The 15,169-nt window shown below is 39.9% G+C and overlaps 1 protein-coding gene across 1 annotated transcript in view; it reads left to right on the top strand.

Annotated features, from left to right (window-relative positions):
• nagk (N-acetylglucosamine kinase) overlaps window positions 1-6,385 on the top strand; it is a 29,977-nt gene extending 23,592 nt beyond the window's left edge. The window contains exons 6-10 of the mRNA XM_055156120.1: window positions 59-171; window positions 239-326; window positions 3,230-3,327; window positions 4,864-4,942; window positions 5,648-6,385. Coding sequence (XP_055012095.1) covers window positions 59-171; window positions 239-326; window positions 3,230-3,327; window positions 4,864-4,942; window positions 5,648-5,850 — 581 coding nt within the window. The 3' untranslated portion in view covers window positions 5,851-6,385. The remainder of the gene's footprint in view (window positions 1-58; window positions 172-238; window positions 327-3,229; window positions 3,328-4,863; window positions 4,943-5,647) is intronic.
• Window positions 6,386-15,169: the final 8,784 nt, after the last annotated feature.

Below are 15,169 nucleotides of genomic sequence, written 5' to 3'. Positions count from 1 at the left end.
TACACTTGTACACAGATTTAATGAAATAATCCAGGTTTCTTTGTACTTTTGCCTTAAGCATACTGGATTTCACATCTGGCCGTGAAGACTGTGTTTGATGCCAAAGACAACCTAGCCCCGCCCCCTCATGATGTCACACATGTGCAGAGGGCCATGGAGGAATATTTTAAGGTGAGCTTCTCAAAAGTTTAGTTGTTTCCAATTGGTTCAGGGTGAAAATCTCAGGTGCTGTGTCCAGGTGAGCGATCTGATGGGCATGTTACCACACCTCTACACAAACTTCCAGAAGTCTTTTTTCGCTGGTTTCTGCAAGAAACTGTCTGAAGGTTGGTGTCAAAACACACACTTACATGTACAGTCACTGACCAGCATACATGGACGTTTTAGGCATGGCTGGTGTCTTGCTCAGTGGTACAAGAACAGCGGACAGCACGGCACAAATTCTGTAGAACTACAAATAAATCAAGGATTAAAATTTGTTTAAAGCAACAGCAGTGATATTTACAGTAAAACATTTTATTAATGTTATTTTTTTTTTTTATTACTGAAATGGAGCAGACCACTACTCCCCAGGGTCCGCTTCAGAACCTCAAATGAACCAATATGGTCCACTTACAGCAGTGATACACTTTTAGATTGAGCTTGTTCTAACGCAAACCAATCAAACAAGACTTCCACAAAAAGCAAACACACACACATATATTGGGAAACCCAATGTGTGCACGTGTGTGTGTTTGAGACCATAACTTCATAAAAAATAGAACTAGGATGCTGAAAATGTGTATTATAGTAGATTCTTTGTCAGAGATTCTGAATCTGTTGTCAAATATTGGGTATCTTTATTAAGGGGGGGTGCTGTAGGCCCTCAAAATCTCACATTTGGCTGCCGCTAAACTGTTGAACCTGAATATTTGAGAGAATGACCATTTCTGACAACAATCTCACACTTTTCTGAGCGTTCATGTGGATGGTGATCTTTTTAGCCCCTTCCTTGGAGTCTCGGTTTCCCATGTGGGCACAGTTAGATGTTGATAAATTTTTACCAGAGAAACTTTGGCATATTCTGATTAGTTTAAAGTAATAAAAACATCTACTATTAACTTCCTTCATTTCAAATGGAATTTTGGAAAATAAGCTCTCACAGGTGATTTTTGGTGGAGCTTAGGGATTTTTCCACCTGTTAGAAAGGTTCAGTTACTTTTAATAGACTTAAACACTATTTGCTTGTTATAAGGGAAGACAACTGGAGATTATTTGTGGTACATTGTTTGGGAAAGTGTCATTAATCCTTTGAGAAAATTCAACTATTAACTCTGTACAAAATAATGAAAAAAGGTTTCTTTGCATTATTTATTCTATTTTGATTTGAGGAATATAATTTGTTATTTCACACAGAAACAGCTTTTCATGGTGTATAAGTAAAACAAAAAAAGTTAAGATAGTATTGATGGAAACTGATTCAAAACTGCAAATTACATCTGGAAAACTCATTGCCTGTTAAATCACAAAGTCTCTGATTCTATAACCATGGCTTTCAGTATCACCATATGTATATTATTTTTGCACCAAAATATTACAAGAAGGCAGTAACATTAACAAGGAAAATTTGATACTGACACAAAAGTTACCAAAAATACAGTAATGTGGTCTGTTATTTGTTCAACTGATAGAAATTTGATTTTAAAAATTCAGTGTGAAAACCAACATACTGGAAAAAATCTGCCCATTCTGGTGCCTTTGCCACCTCCATGTAGATCATCTGTGTTGGAATCTTGCACACTAAGTATTTCTAACTACTAATGAACTTCAGAAGTAATGTTTGGATCCTGTCATAATTTGCAGGGTCAAGGCAATAATTTTGTGCTCTTCTGCTCTGAACTTCTTATACTTTAATACAACAGATTCTGTGCTGAAATGGGACCCAACATGGTTCTGCCGATGTTCAGGAGGACAGATGAGGGTTCTGTCGTCTCTATTCATGAATCTCACATAGACATCACCATGTTCACCTGAACACTTCCAATGAACCACCTGATGTCATAAATACATGCTCTGTATTGACCTGCTGGTACAGAGACAAATCTGCACAATGTCATTTTCAGGACATAAATGATCTTGAGATATTCTCCTCATTTCTAATTTACCATTTGATACCAGAATGAAACTGTGGTGTGATCTAGCACCATTCACAGTCTTTGTCTTGCTGTAGCTCTTCTAGTTTGAAAGTAAGTTCATGGTTTGTAATGTCTTTAGAGCTTGTAAAGAAAAACTTTACATTCTTTATGTTTTGTGAAGCTCACTCAAACATCTGGAGTGCAGTCAATATTTGATTGCTGTCAGTTGTCTGAAGACTGGTCCTTGCAGCCTAACCCTAACCATAACCCTAACCATCACAAGCAATGTACCACCAATAATCTCCCATTGGGGTCCAAAGAAGGGGCCAAAAAGATCACATTCGGTCTGTGACCATATTTGGGCTCTACATTTGGGCATTATGGGCTCTACACCATCCACATGAAAGCTCAGAAGTGTGAGATTGTTGTCAGAAATGGTCATTCTCTCAAATATACAGGTTCAACAGTTAGTTTGTAAATATCTGCTTGGAGTAAATAGAACTTGGATCTCAAAAATTGAAAAAAATAAAAAATGAGCGGCAATCAAATGTGAGCTTTTGGGGGCCTACAGCACCCCCCCTTAATAAAGATACCCAATATTTGACAACAGATTCACAATCTATGACCAGCTTTCTAGCTCAGTTTTTTATGAAGGTCTCTGATGATGGTCTCTCAAACATGCTTATAAATTAAGACTTCCAAAAAAGTGGGCATGGCCCCAACATTTCAACAGGCATAACTCAGAAATGACTCAAGGGATTCAGCTAAAACTTTAGATTCTTTCATTTGGTCATTTTAGAAAAAAAAAAAAAAAAAAATTCAGTCAACTCTGAGATGGCTCATTGGGGAGATTCCTTGAAAATGGCTGATTTCATTTGGACTGACCCCTTTGTAAACACGTGTGTGTGTGTATGTGTGTGTGGGCAGGTGCCCTGGCGGGCGATGCCCTCTGTAAACACGTGTGTATGTGTGTATGTGTGTGTGTGTGCAGGTGCCCTGGCGGGCGATGCCCTCTGTAAACACATGTGTGTATGTGTGTATGTGTGTGTGCAGGTGCCCTGGCGGGCGATGCCCTCTGTAAACACATGTGTGTATGTGTGTATGTGTGTGTGCAGGTGCCCTGGCGGGCGATGCCCTCTGTAAACACTTGTTCTTGGAGGCGGGGAGGGTCCTGGCCAAACACGTGGTGGCCGTCCTGCCTGCAGCAGCTGAGGTGAGATGGGACATTCTTTACCAAACACACACATTCATGTGCCAGAGCACACAGACACAGGTGGGTGAAGTGTCTTGCCCAATATCACAACTGTGGGAGCTGGGATCGCACCGCCAACCTGTGGGTCAGTGGATCTGACTGCTCTATCAGTGATGTTTATGTCAAGAGCGCCAGCCTTCAGATCAGTGGACAAACACTCTACCAGCTGGTCACAATGACACTGCTTCAAGAAACTGATTTAGTCTAAACTCAGACTTTGTTAACAAGCCTCAAGTTTAAGAGAGATTCATTAGAGTTAACTGAACGTGCTTTGTGAAACAGACCTCTCTTGTCCCTTATTCAGTTCTCATTTAGGCTTGTGGTGATGATGATTATATTGATGTATCATTCAATAGAACAGTTATTTTGGGCTCAATATTCATCACGGGGACCCCTTTGCTCTAGTGGCAAAATGTTAATTATTTTCTGTGCCACAATTTCGATTTGAACTGTAGAACTTCTATGACTCATAGATACAAACTAATTACTCAAGCATTGCCTTTTATTCTTTATTTATTGCAGCTCATATTTTTAACACTATTCTGTGTTTAGAATACTTTTTTGGGGATAATTCTGATTTATGCAAACCTTTAGGGGGCAGGAGTGCTACTTGGATGTGTAGAGATAAACTGTCCTTTTGGTGCTCTTAGTTCAAAATAATACATTTTGCCCTGATGAAGGCCAAAGGGTCGAAACACGTGGTTTTAACTTTATCTGCCATGTGGTAATGAAGTCTTTCAATTTTTTGTACTTTTTGAGTGCCTCAGCGTTTTCAACTGTAATTCTGATTTATGGTTTGGTTTCAAGATTATCATTTATCATCAATTCTTACTTAAGCAATATATCGTACTTCAGAATGTGTTATAGTGTGTCAGGGAATTCTACCCTAAGACATCAAATGACATTAAATAAAGACACACCAGAAAGAGACGGTTAAAATTTATACTTGCGCAAGGAGAGTCGTGCCCACTGTCTGTCAGCTCCCTGACCGACTCTGCTCAACAACTCTCCAAGTCACACTTTTATTGAAAATCATGTCACAGATAAGCATACTTGATGACATACATTTCACATGTTATCTTATAACTAACAATCGTCAACTGAACCACCCTCCCATTTCACATTTGATTACATATCCCAAAGATAGACAGGGCCTAACCTCATTTTTCAGAACATGTGGTCTGTCTGTAACACTACAACTGCCCACTAGATGACACTGTAAACAAGCAAAACCTCAAATTCTTTTTATGCACAACAGACCATTATATTATGAATAAAGCACAATAATGGTACAGGTTGTGTTGTGCATATTTTCATGCACAGAGGTGGGTACTACTACTACTAATCTACTAAATCTCTGTCTCTCTAAAGTCAGTTTGTTTTCCCTGATAACATTTTTACTCTTGAGTAATTTCTTGGTCCAGTACTTCTGTTCTTTTCTTGAGTAATATTCTTTTGAAGCTGCTGTACTTGAATCTCCCTGTGCTGTTGTGACAGAGTCTGCTGACTGGTGCTCTGGGGCTGCCCATCCTGTGTGAGGGCTCAGTGTGGAAGAGCTGGGAGCTGCTCAGACCAGGTACTGCTACTGCTACTACTGCTACTGCTACTACTACTACTACTACTACTACTACTACTACACTCCACACTCTGTGGTGGTGACATACTGTTGTGGCCACAGCTGCCCTGGGGCAGACGATCTCTAAACTTTAGACATTTCATAGTTAACGGGCAAATTCTGTCATAGTGTGATCTCCAGCTCAGTTTGACTTTGTTCATACTGAACCCAACATGTTCAGATTGCCTGAATGGAGACAAAATGAAGTCGACTACAACACAATCAAAAATGAACTGCTAACTTTTTTTGTTTTTGTTTTGTTTTACAACAAATATGTTTTTGTTTACAGGGTAAAAATGTCTGGTATATTCATAGAAAGTATCAATTTGTGTGTAAAATGTTTGTGAATAAAATGAGGTAAAAAGCAATTGTGGGCTCAAAATTTTTTAAATTGTCCAGTCAAACCTAAAAATCATTATTTTACCTTCATTAAAAGTGTCTAAGCTCCTCTTAAATAAACCAGTGTCTTTATCCTGATGTCACCTGATGTCACATGGACCTGAGTCATCTGTTTTTGTCTGAGCCCTTGTATCATATTTTGCATCATATTTTTGTCTGTGGTTAAATGTAGATTTTCCTCCGTGCCAGAATGAACATGTACAGTGAATACTATCAGAACAGTATTGCTAACCAGAGTACGTGAACTTGACTCCTCCTCTGTCTCAGGTTTCACTGAGGTGTTGTGTGACGCGGCAGCATGGGAGCAGTTCAGAGGTCGTTTCCATGGTTACAGCCTCCTGACCTTGCAGCACTCCTCAGCTCTGGGCGGGGCGAGTTTGGGTGCTCAGGCCCTGGGGTCCTCCATCACAATGGACTACTCAGCCAATGCCAAAGTCTTCTACAGACACACCTTCAACAGCAGCCAGTGAGAAGAGAGAGGGGAATCATGTGCCTCTTACTGCAGCAAACTGTTGAAAATGCACCTCCTCAAAGTGAGTGCGTCATTCAGTCACAAAGCGCCTGCCCCGTACGACTGTGTGACAGGGATGCCACGTTGGCAGTGGTGGATTATGGGTAATGAATGCCAAGTCTCTTTTGGAGTTTTTTTTTTTCTTATATCTTTAAATGACATTGCAGACAATGATTTATCTTAAAACTGAGCAGATTAAACATGAGTGACCCCAACCTGGCACAGGGGTGATATTAAAGAGAATAGATCTAGTTTTCCCCTTAACTCAGTATCTGGACACTTGGTTTACTTTGCACTTTCTTCTACCATCAAAAAAGGTCCTTGGAGATGCTTGTGAAAAATAGACTTTATTTTATAAAGCCCTGTGCCTATAATGTTTACTGATACTGACAGTTTAAATGATGTGAAACTGATGAAATTATTCATGTTCAGTTGTTGTAGCCACATAGCTGCTAAATAACTCATGTCAGTGTAATAAACACAAAAATCATTGATCTAACTTTAATTTGTGATTTTATTTTCCTCAATCTGTATTTCTAAGCAGAGAACATTGTTTAGCAGAAAGCATTTGGGATCGTTTCTCTTCAGTCTACTCTCTGCCTCATTAATAGACTATTTCATGCTAATTGACAAAACAGTACAGTTTTTGAATCATTATGATACAATGGCTGAATCATTTAAATAAAACCAAATAAAAAAAAACAATATCAGTGTACAAATACATTCATTGCTTAATTAAGTCATAGCTTGATTAGCTGCTAACCCTTTCAGCTGCAGAAATCCTCTACTGTCGTCAGCCTGGAGCTTTGTATATCCAGTAAAAGACTCACTTTCTTCTGCCTTTGACAATGTGTTCATCCCGGTGTGGAACAATAATCCACAATCTCTGAAACTCCATAAAGTTTGTTCATTATGGCCCACACTGTTTCTATGTGAATCTTCTGTTGCTCCAATCTTGTGTGGGGTTTGGAGGTGAAAGGTCCAATAACTGGGGCTTCAAGTTCTCTGTTGATAAAAGAAAAACTATGTTTTTTGTTTGTTTGTTTTTTTACAAGGAAAAGAATCAAAAATGAATTTAAATTAAAGTTTTATGATCAGAATTTGGAAAGAGTACATCAATTTAAACATTATGGGCCTGATCTTGCCCCCAAATGTAGCACTTAGTGCAAGTGTGGGGCGTGGAGCTCTACACAGTCAGTGTGCTGTGTCTGAGTATCATGTGGAGCAGACTGAGGGCAGGTGTGACGCGTCCAGTGAAGTGCCAGAATCGTAAAAGTAAATATTAAACTAGTCCACTGAAAAACAACATGTAACATGCTCAAGGTTTCTTTTATTTGGAAATCTATTAGGATGATAAATGTTTAACATTCATAACATGTTTGTGTGCTGTGTGGGAGTCATCCGGATGCCCTCCCGCAGCAGAGCACAGCCCCGCGCCCGCTCCCTGTATCGACTCAGCTCTGCTCTATAGTTTGGTTTGGTCTGGATCTGTACAAAAGCTGCTCATTCACACTTGCGTTTAGTGCTAAGATTGGGGGCAAAATCGGGCCCCATATCTTTTCATTCTGATTTCAGAATTATTATCAATATATATAAAAAGCAGCTCTGATTTGGAACCTTTAAATGTGTTAGGTAAATCTTTGTACATTACTCAATTAACTGATGACACATTTCTCTAAAAAAATGAAGATTCCAGACAGATTCCTACAGCAAACAACAAAGTAGAAATAATCTCTAAAGCATCAGGATTATGACTAAACCTTTAAAAGGGTGAACCTATGGCCTTGCATGAGCACCCTGATACTAATTTATATGGAACACCTGTAAAAAGTGAAGTGGATAGTGGATAGTGTTATCTAAAGACTGGAAAAGGAGAGAACAGTTAAACATTCAGAACAATATAGTATAAACTCAACCTATTTTAAGTTCCTGGTTATAAAGAGATTCATCCTTTTTTCTTAGAATTTTCATCACTAAGCAAAGCCTTGTCAAGATTCTGCTAGCAGATGGGTGGCATGGTGGCTGAGTGGCTAGCACTCATGCCTCACAGCAAGAAGCTTCTGAGTTTGATCCCCAGGTCGCCCGGGCCTTTCTGTGTGGAGTTTGCATGTTTCTCCCCGTGTCTGGATGGGTTTCCTCCGGGTGCTCTGGTTTCCCCCATCAACCCAAAACATGCTACAGGTCTCCAGAACAGTTGATAATCAAGGTCAGTTAAAGACAATCAATGAACCTGCTCAGGGATGACAGGTGGAAATGTACAATGCATCTCTCTTCTTAAGGTTAAATGCCTACGTGATGATTACCGTTTGTCGTTCACCAGTGTGAGTGTTTCTCTTATTTTATGTGTATATACCCTTATGGAAAAAACTCGATCTATCTGAACTATTTAATGTCAACAAACGCCGTTAGCCGTTAATGATTCGTTTATGTTTAGGTAAAGCACTCTCAGAGATCAAATGAAACACCCCTAAAGATGTGGATTATTGCAAAGGAGGATGGAGAAGTCATTGCAGCTCATTGCAACTGCATAGCAGGGTATGTAGCAGTACGGCTACTTGCCATTATAGTGGGCTATAATGCACATCACTGATATTTACTGTACATTGTCATGAGTTTAAATTGCATTTTGAGGTGTAAAAAATGATATTATTGTACTTTACTCACAGACTGTCAGAATCATGCTCACATGTAAGAGCAGTTCTTTTTTCTGTTGAAGCTGGGGTAAAGATGCATGTTTCCTGCACATCGGAACAGTGCAAGCTGCTGATGCCATCATATGTAAAGAAGGTAGGGTGACACTCAGGGGTGTAGTGGGCATGGTACGCAGGAGTACAACAACCTGTGATATCTCTAGTACTATCCTATAGTGACCTGCAACATGAGGGGACCAGGACTAAACTGGGACTAAACCGTGACTAAACCGGAACTGAACCAGGACTGAGTGTCGGGTTATTTAAATAGATCCTTGGTCAGGATGAGCCCAGAGGTGCGCCCGAGTAGACTGTCAGGTGACCGCAAGCGAAAGAACCGGCTCAAGCTCCGTGGCGCGGAGCTAAACGCAGCCATCGCCTGATTACACTTTGCAGACACCCTGCTCCACGAGCTCGGGGGTTTCTGTTGCTCTCAAGTCCTGGCTTAGTCCTGGTTTAGACTTGGTTCAGTTCTGGTTTAGTCCTGGTTCAGTCCTGGTTCAGTCCTGATTACCTGTTGTCCATTTGATAAATGCCAAATTTAAACTACATCTAAATACATTATGAATCACAGAAATCTTGTTTGGGTTAACTTTTTCAGATTGCTGCTGCTCCAGTCTCTCTGATTGATTTCTCCTCAGCAAAATAAAAAAAAAAAACTAAAAACTTGCTGTTCCAGTGAAGGCAGGTCATCTGGAAACAAGGTAGAGAAATTACAACCATGCCCAATAGTGGAAAAGAGGGTCGGAAACATATTGGAGTTTTTTCTTTTTGAGAACTTGAGCAAAAACCTTCCAAGGAGTGCAGCACTGATGGCTTGGGAGCCTTATCACACAGAATTTATCCCCAAATCTAGCATACTTCCAAAAACACTTGTTGAGTACAGAACACCACCGACTCTGCAGCTACCACCCAAAGAACTTGGAGAGCTATGTCAGGACTTGAGCCTGAAGAGCTCACCCTCTCCCCAGGTCCAGGCTGTGGAGAGGGCAACTCGAGGTCAGAGTGCAAACAGGATTTGGTTTAGGCAAAGAGCTGGATGCAAAACTGCCTGTAAGCTAAAAAGAGTTCTTAAGACCAACCCTCAGCAACCATCCAAGAACTTGGTCAAAGCCATATGCTACCCAGAAGCATGTAGATTCACCACAGCTGCTACAAGTATTTACAGTTTGATTTAGGGTAAGACAGAGAGTAAAATTTTGGGTGTGTGCCTGGACAACAATTGCACACACTGTTCTTCAGTTACATTTCTTTTACTTTTTTCATAGCTAATTCATGTCGGGACAGCCCTGAAGGGTCAGTGTTAATTATAGGGTAGGGGAAGGGTTATGCAGGAGTAGAACTAAGTATAGGGGTTATGTTAAAGACAAAAAAAATAAAAAAATAAATCACTTGACTGATTTACACATCCAGCACTAAATAAGAATTTCCTTTTCATGTATGGCATATGTACTATTTATAGTTATGGAAGGAAACATGAAGCACAATCCAGAGGAGCATATGAGAAGCTGATGGGCCAGAAGCAAGATGGCTTCTCCTCAGCCACATGTTTTAGTGATGCTCATGTCTGCAAACCTACCGGTGGGACATTTTTAACACTTTTTAATCCCAGGTATTCAATATTAGGTTGGAACCAAACCCTGTATTGGCACTTTTTTGTGGTTTGAATGATCATGTACATTGTAGTGCTACAAAAAAATCTTCTTTAGCTTTTACTTTACTTATGGCACGCCAAGCCATTTTATTCAAGTGGAAAGACGCTAACCCTCCTTCACATTCACAGCGGTTACAAAATGTCATATCCTGACTAAAGATAGAAAAAATCTGAGAAAACATGGGGCCTTTTCCTGGAGTTGTATTCAGCTCTTTAAAAAGAATAGGTTGTGGTATACATGTGAATACATTTCAGCATCTGGTATAAATATTCTACCCATGCGGTGACAGGGTGGGTGGGTGTTTGGGGTTTGTTTGTTGTTGTTGTTGTTTTTAATCTATTGTTATTTTTTGAGACATTTTACATGTGGATCTGTTCTGGTGGGGGACTCTTCATTACCTGCCACTTGGATGTATATATGTATTGGATTGGATGTATATATGTATATATCTGATATTTTGAAAACAATAAAACATTTTGATAAAATAAGTAAATAAATAAAATAATAATAATAAAAACACACACAAAACAACCTATACATCACAAATAATCACATTACTTTCTATTCTATTTTCATGTATTTATTTAAAAATGTAATAATAATAATAATCATAATCATTAATTGATAAACTATTTTGTTTTTCTGGGCAAGTAGATCTGGGTGTTGGGCAAGTAAAAATGGTGACCACTACTTGTAAAAGCCCTGCCTGGGAAATATTGCAGAGCACTATTAAATAATCACTTTTCTGCTAGTTGCACACCTTGTTTTATTATCAGAACAGCCTTGTTTAAATGGATTACCATTTTGAATGGAATTATTTAACGTTAAAGGTGCATTATTATGGTGGAAGGTCGGCCACCTGCTTGTCTAAATGGAGATGTTGCTTTTCCTAAAATTTTCTGCAGTATGGCCTTAAACGTTTTTCACACCAACCCCTCTCACAGTAAGAAATTTGTTTTCAAAGATTTTCTGAGCAACCATAACACACATAATTGAATAAATGCAAGATATGTTAATGCCTGATCTCTTCATGTAGGCAAAAAAGTGGTGAACTCCTGAAAAGTTGCATAGTGCGCCAGTGTATTTGTTCACCCACCACAGAACACCAAACTTCAAACGAGTCCATAATCAAAGACACTGGGGTTTATTTTAATGTAATTTGCATTTATTGGAAATAAAAACCCACTAACGCTGAGGTTTATCATTATTTGTTCGGGATTAGCTCCACAAAGTCGTCATATTAAGTATTTATCTATCAATCACACTTTCTGAAGCAGCTGTGTTTATTTTTGCTGACAGAGGGACGTTGAAATTTTTGTTTCATTTGGTTGGCCAAGTAATTACACAGATATTAACTGTAAACCAGGTCAACAAATCGGTAATGACAGTTAAACATCAAATTCCACCATAGAATTCAGACCTGTCCTCCAGCTCCTTTATAAACTGCAGGCATTTTAGAATGTTGTGATGTCAACACAGTAGGATATAATGGAAAAAATGACAGATCAGCTCAAGGGATCAGAGTATAGCTTCAAAGACCTGGCGGAAACTGTTAACTACTTGAAGAATACTAATATAGACAGCTACTTAGCTCATGACTCGCTGGTTAAACAGAATCAGTCTAGAAACAAGTGGAAAAACTAAAAAAAATAATAGAAGCCTGTCTGGATGAGAGTGAGCAGCAAAGAAAAGAGGCTTGTGACTCTAGGGACAAATTACAAACAGCAGAAACATCTTTAGAGAAGGTAAGAGTCCAACTGTCAGCTGCGGAAGAAGCTGCTGATAAGTCAGGCTGTCGGAACAATGTGTTGGAACAAACCATTCAGACCCTGCAAGACGTTGAGTTTCAGAAGACTCCTCTGACTGATGAGAATGAGACTCTAGATTATGAAGTCAGTGATCTGCAGCTGCTCTTGGAGGAAAAGCAGGCTGAGATTGATGATGACTCAGCATTTTGTTTGTTTGCCTGGGGTTGATAAGCACATGGAATATTGTAGGAGAGAGCTCTTAGATGAAATGAATCTCTGGGGCTTCAGGAGACTTCGAATGAACAACAGATTAGTGAAGAGACTGTGACTGAGCAGTTGGGAGTCGAGACGTAATGCTACAGGGCTAAAACTAGAAAATGGTGGTTTACTTAACTGATATGAACTGGAAAAGTTCACAAACGGGTACATCACTAATAGAAGTACAACACCACATTTTGTTCGTTTGCCTGCGGTAGATAAACATGTGGATATAACAGGAAAGAGTGAAACGCTAAATTCTATAGGGCTTTCAAATGAACAAGGACAGACTGTTTTAGAAGATATGACAGTTCAACTACCTGCTGGTGAGCAGAAGGCCCATGAAGATCTGTGTGAAAAACACCAACAGCTTATAGAGAAAACAGATCATGAAAGAAGCCACATGCAGGCGAGAATTTATGAGAATTCATTCATGCTAAACTTAAACAATATTATCCAGGTAAAGGATTTACTACATGATAAACACACAATGGTAGTTGATTTAGAGCAGACAGTTGAGCAGCAGTGTAGCAAACTAGGAGACCACAGAAAGGCAATCAAAGAACTCCAGCATCAACTGAGGCAGAGGTTAGCAGAGCTGTGACTTTATTGGGCTGATAATAGTTCAAGCTTTTCCTCTGAGGAAGACACTCAGTTCCTTGACCAAAATGCCCAGGACATGCATCAAAATTACCTGGAGTGAGCAAACAGAGCAGGTTAGATACGGCTTAGTTTCACTGCATTTGTAAATAAGCAACAGCAAATCATGAAGGAACATAATTGGTTAAAATCAGAAGTAAAAATTTTCCAGAAACAATTAGAAGAGGCAAACATCACTGTCTGTAAAATGAGCAGTCCATTAAGGTGCTTCTTTTTTCAGCTGCAGAGGAAAGGGACTTGATTTCAAAGACTGATTTAGAGAAAAGACACCTGTATTATAGTGTTTTCTTTGCTTTTCCTGATGGTGTCCTGAGGTAACTCCCTTGAAGAACCAAGGTGAGGTTAATCTGGCTGAACACTGATGCAGGCAAAGTCTCAGTCTTGATCCTGTTAGATCTGAGTGCTGCTTTTGACACTGTCGATCATGGGATCCTCTTACAGAGACTAGAGGACTGGGTGGGCATCTCTGGTACTGTACTAAACTGGTTCAAGTCCTATCTAGAAGACAGGAAGTATTTTGTTGAAATTGGAAACTGTGTCTCAGATCACATGGCCCTGACCTGTGGGGGCCTCAGGGGTCAATCCTGGGCCCCTTGTTGTTCAATCTCTACATGCTGCCATTAGGCCAGTTAATAAGCAGCAATAACGTGTCCTACCACAATTATGCAGACGACACTCAGATCTACGTCTCTCTGGCAGCAGGAGACTATGGACCAGTGGACTCACTTGGTCACTGCATCCAACAGATCAGTGTGTGGATGCAAAACAACTTTCTTCAGCTAAACTCTGACAAGACTGAAGTCATAGTGTTTGGTCCACAGAAACAAAGGGACAGTGTCAGCAGTCACCTCCAGTCTCTCTCTCTAAAACCTTCAAATCAGGCAAGAAATCTAGGGGTAATAATGGACTCAGACTTGAACTTTAACAGCCACATCAAATCAATAACATCTGCAGCCTTTTACCATCTAAAAAACATAGCGAAAATCAAAGGTTTACTGTCTAAAGCAGACTTGGAGAAACTTATCCATGCGTTTGTCTCCAGTAGGTTAGACTACTGTAATGGTCTGCTCACTGGTCTCTCCAAACGAGCTGTGAGACGCTGCAGAACATCCAGAACATCCAGAACATCCAGAACATCCACAACACCCAGAACATCCAGAACATCCACAACATCCAGAACATCCAGAACGCTGCAGCTCGGGTCCTTACTCGAACTAGGAAGTACGAGCACATAAGTCCTGTGCTCAGGTCTCTGCTCTGGCTCCTGTGGCTCAGAGAACAGACTTTAAAGCAGCTCTGCTTGTGTACAAGTGTCTCCATGGACGAGCACCAAAGTCCATCTGTGACATGTTAGTGTCATATGAACCATCTCGCACTCTGAGGAGCTCAGGGACCGGTCTCCTGCTGGTGCCCAGAGTCACGACTAAACAAGGTCAGGTTCATGCAGCTAAAACCTGGAACAGTCGGAACATGTGAGACAGACTCTTCTGTGACGCTGTTTAAATCCAGACTCAAAACATTTCTGTTTAACTGTGCATATAACTGAAAGTTTTTCATTCCGCACTCTTCTCTCCAATTTATGTCTCTCTTTTTTAATTTTAATCTTCATGATTATTTATGTTTTGATTTGTTTTTATTATGATTTTAATGTATTTCTTATTCTGTAAAGCACTTTGAATTACTTTGTGTACGAATTGTGCTGTACAAATAAACTTGCCTTGCCTTGCCTTGCCACTACAGGATTTTAAAACTGATTACCACTAAAAGCATGTACAATAGTCCCCTGTGGAGCCAGGACTCTCCTCTACAGAAAGGGACAGAGCATGCTTTACTTTGTCAGAAGGCTGAGATTTGGGTAAACACATCAGTCCTCAGGCCCGACACAAGCAGTCTGCAGCGATTAGGCCAATGTACTAAGATACACATGAATTCCAGTGATTTCAGACTAGTCCTTCCTGGTTGTTTCCTTCCTTTGGGACATGTTAGGTGTGTATGATGACTGCTTTAGCATAAGTAATAAGACTTTGATTTCACAAACAGGGCAGAGGTGCAACGTTATTCTTCTCTTCATTCATGCATCCTGAGCATCATATTAAAGATCTTATTTAATGCAACATTGACTCATGCGGGTTTTAAACGTGCACTGTGTAACTTTTTGGTGGATATGACATTGCTCTGCCTGGAATGTGTCACAGTATGACATTAAACAGTTCTATCTTGCATTTATTCAATTACACATGCTTTCTGACTGTGAGCGGGGTGTGCCT

Source organism: Boleophthalmus pectinirostris, unplaced genomic scaffold (assembly GCF_026225935.1).
Source record: "Boleophthalmus pectinirostris isolate CB_2022bp ecotype Guang Dong unplaced genomic scaffold, ASM2622593v1 HiC_scaffold_20, whole genome shotgun sequence".
Lineage (NCBI taxonomy): Eukaryota > Metazoa > Chordata > Actinopteri > Gobiiformes > Gobiidae > Boleophthalmus > Boleophthalmus pectinirostris.
The sequence above is the reverse complement of the archived record's forward strand: the minus strand, read 5'-3'. Positions and strand labels throughout refer to the sequence as shown.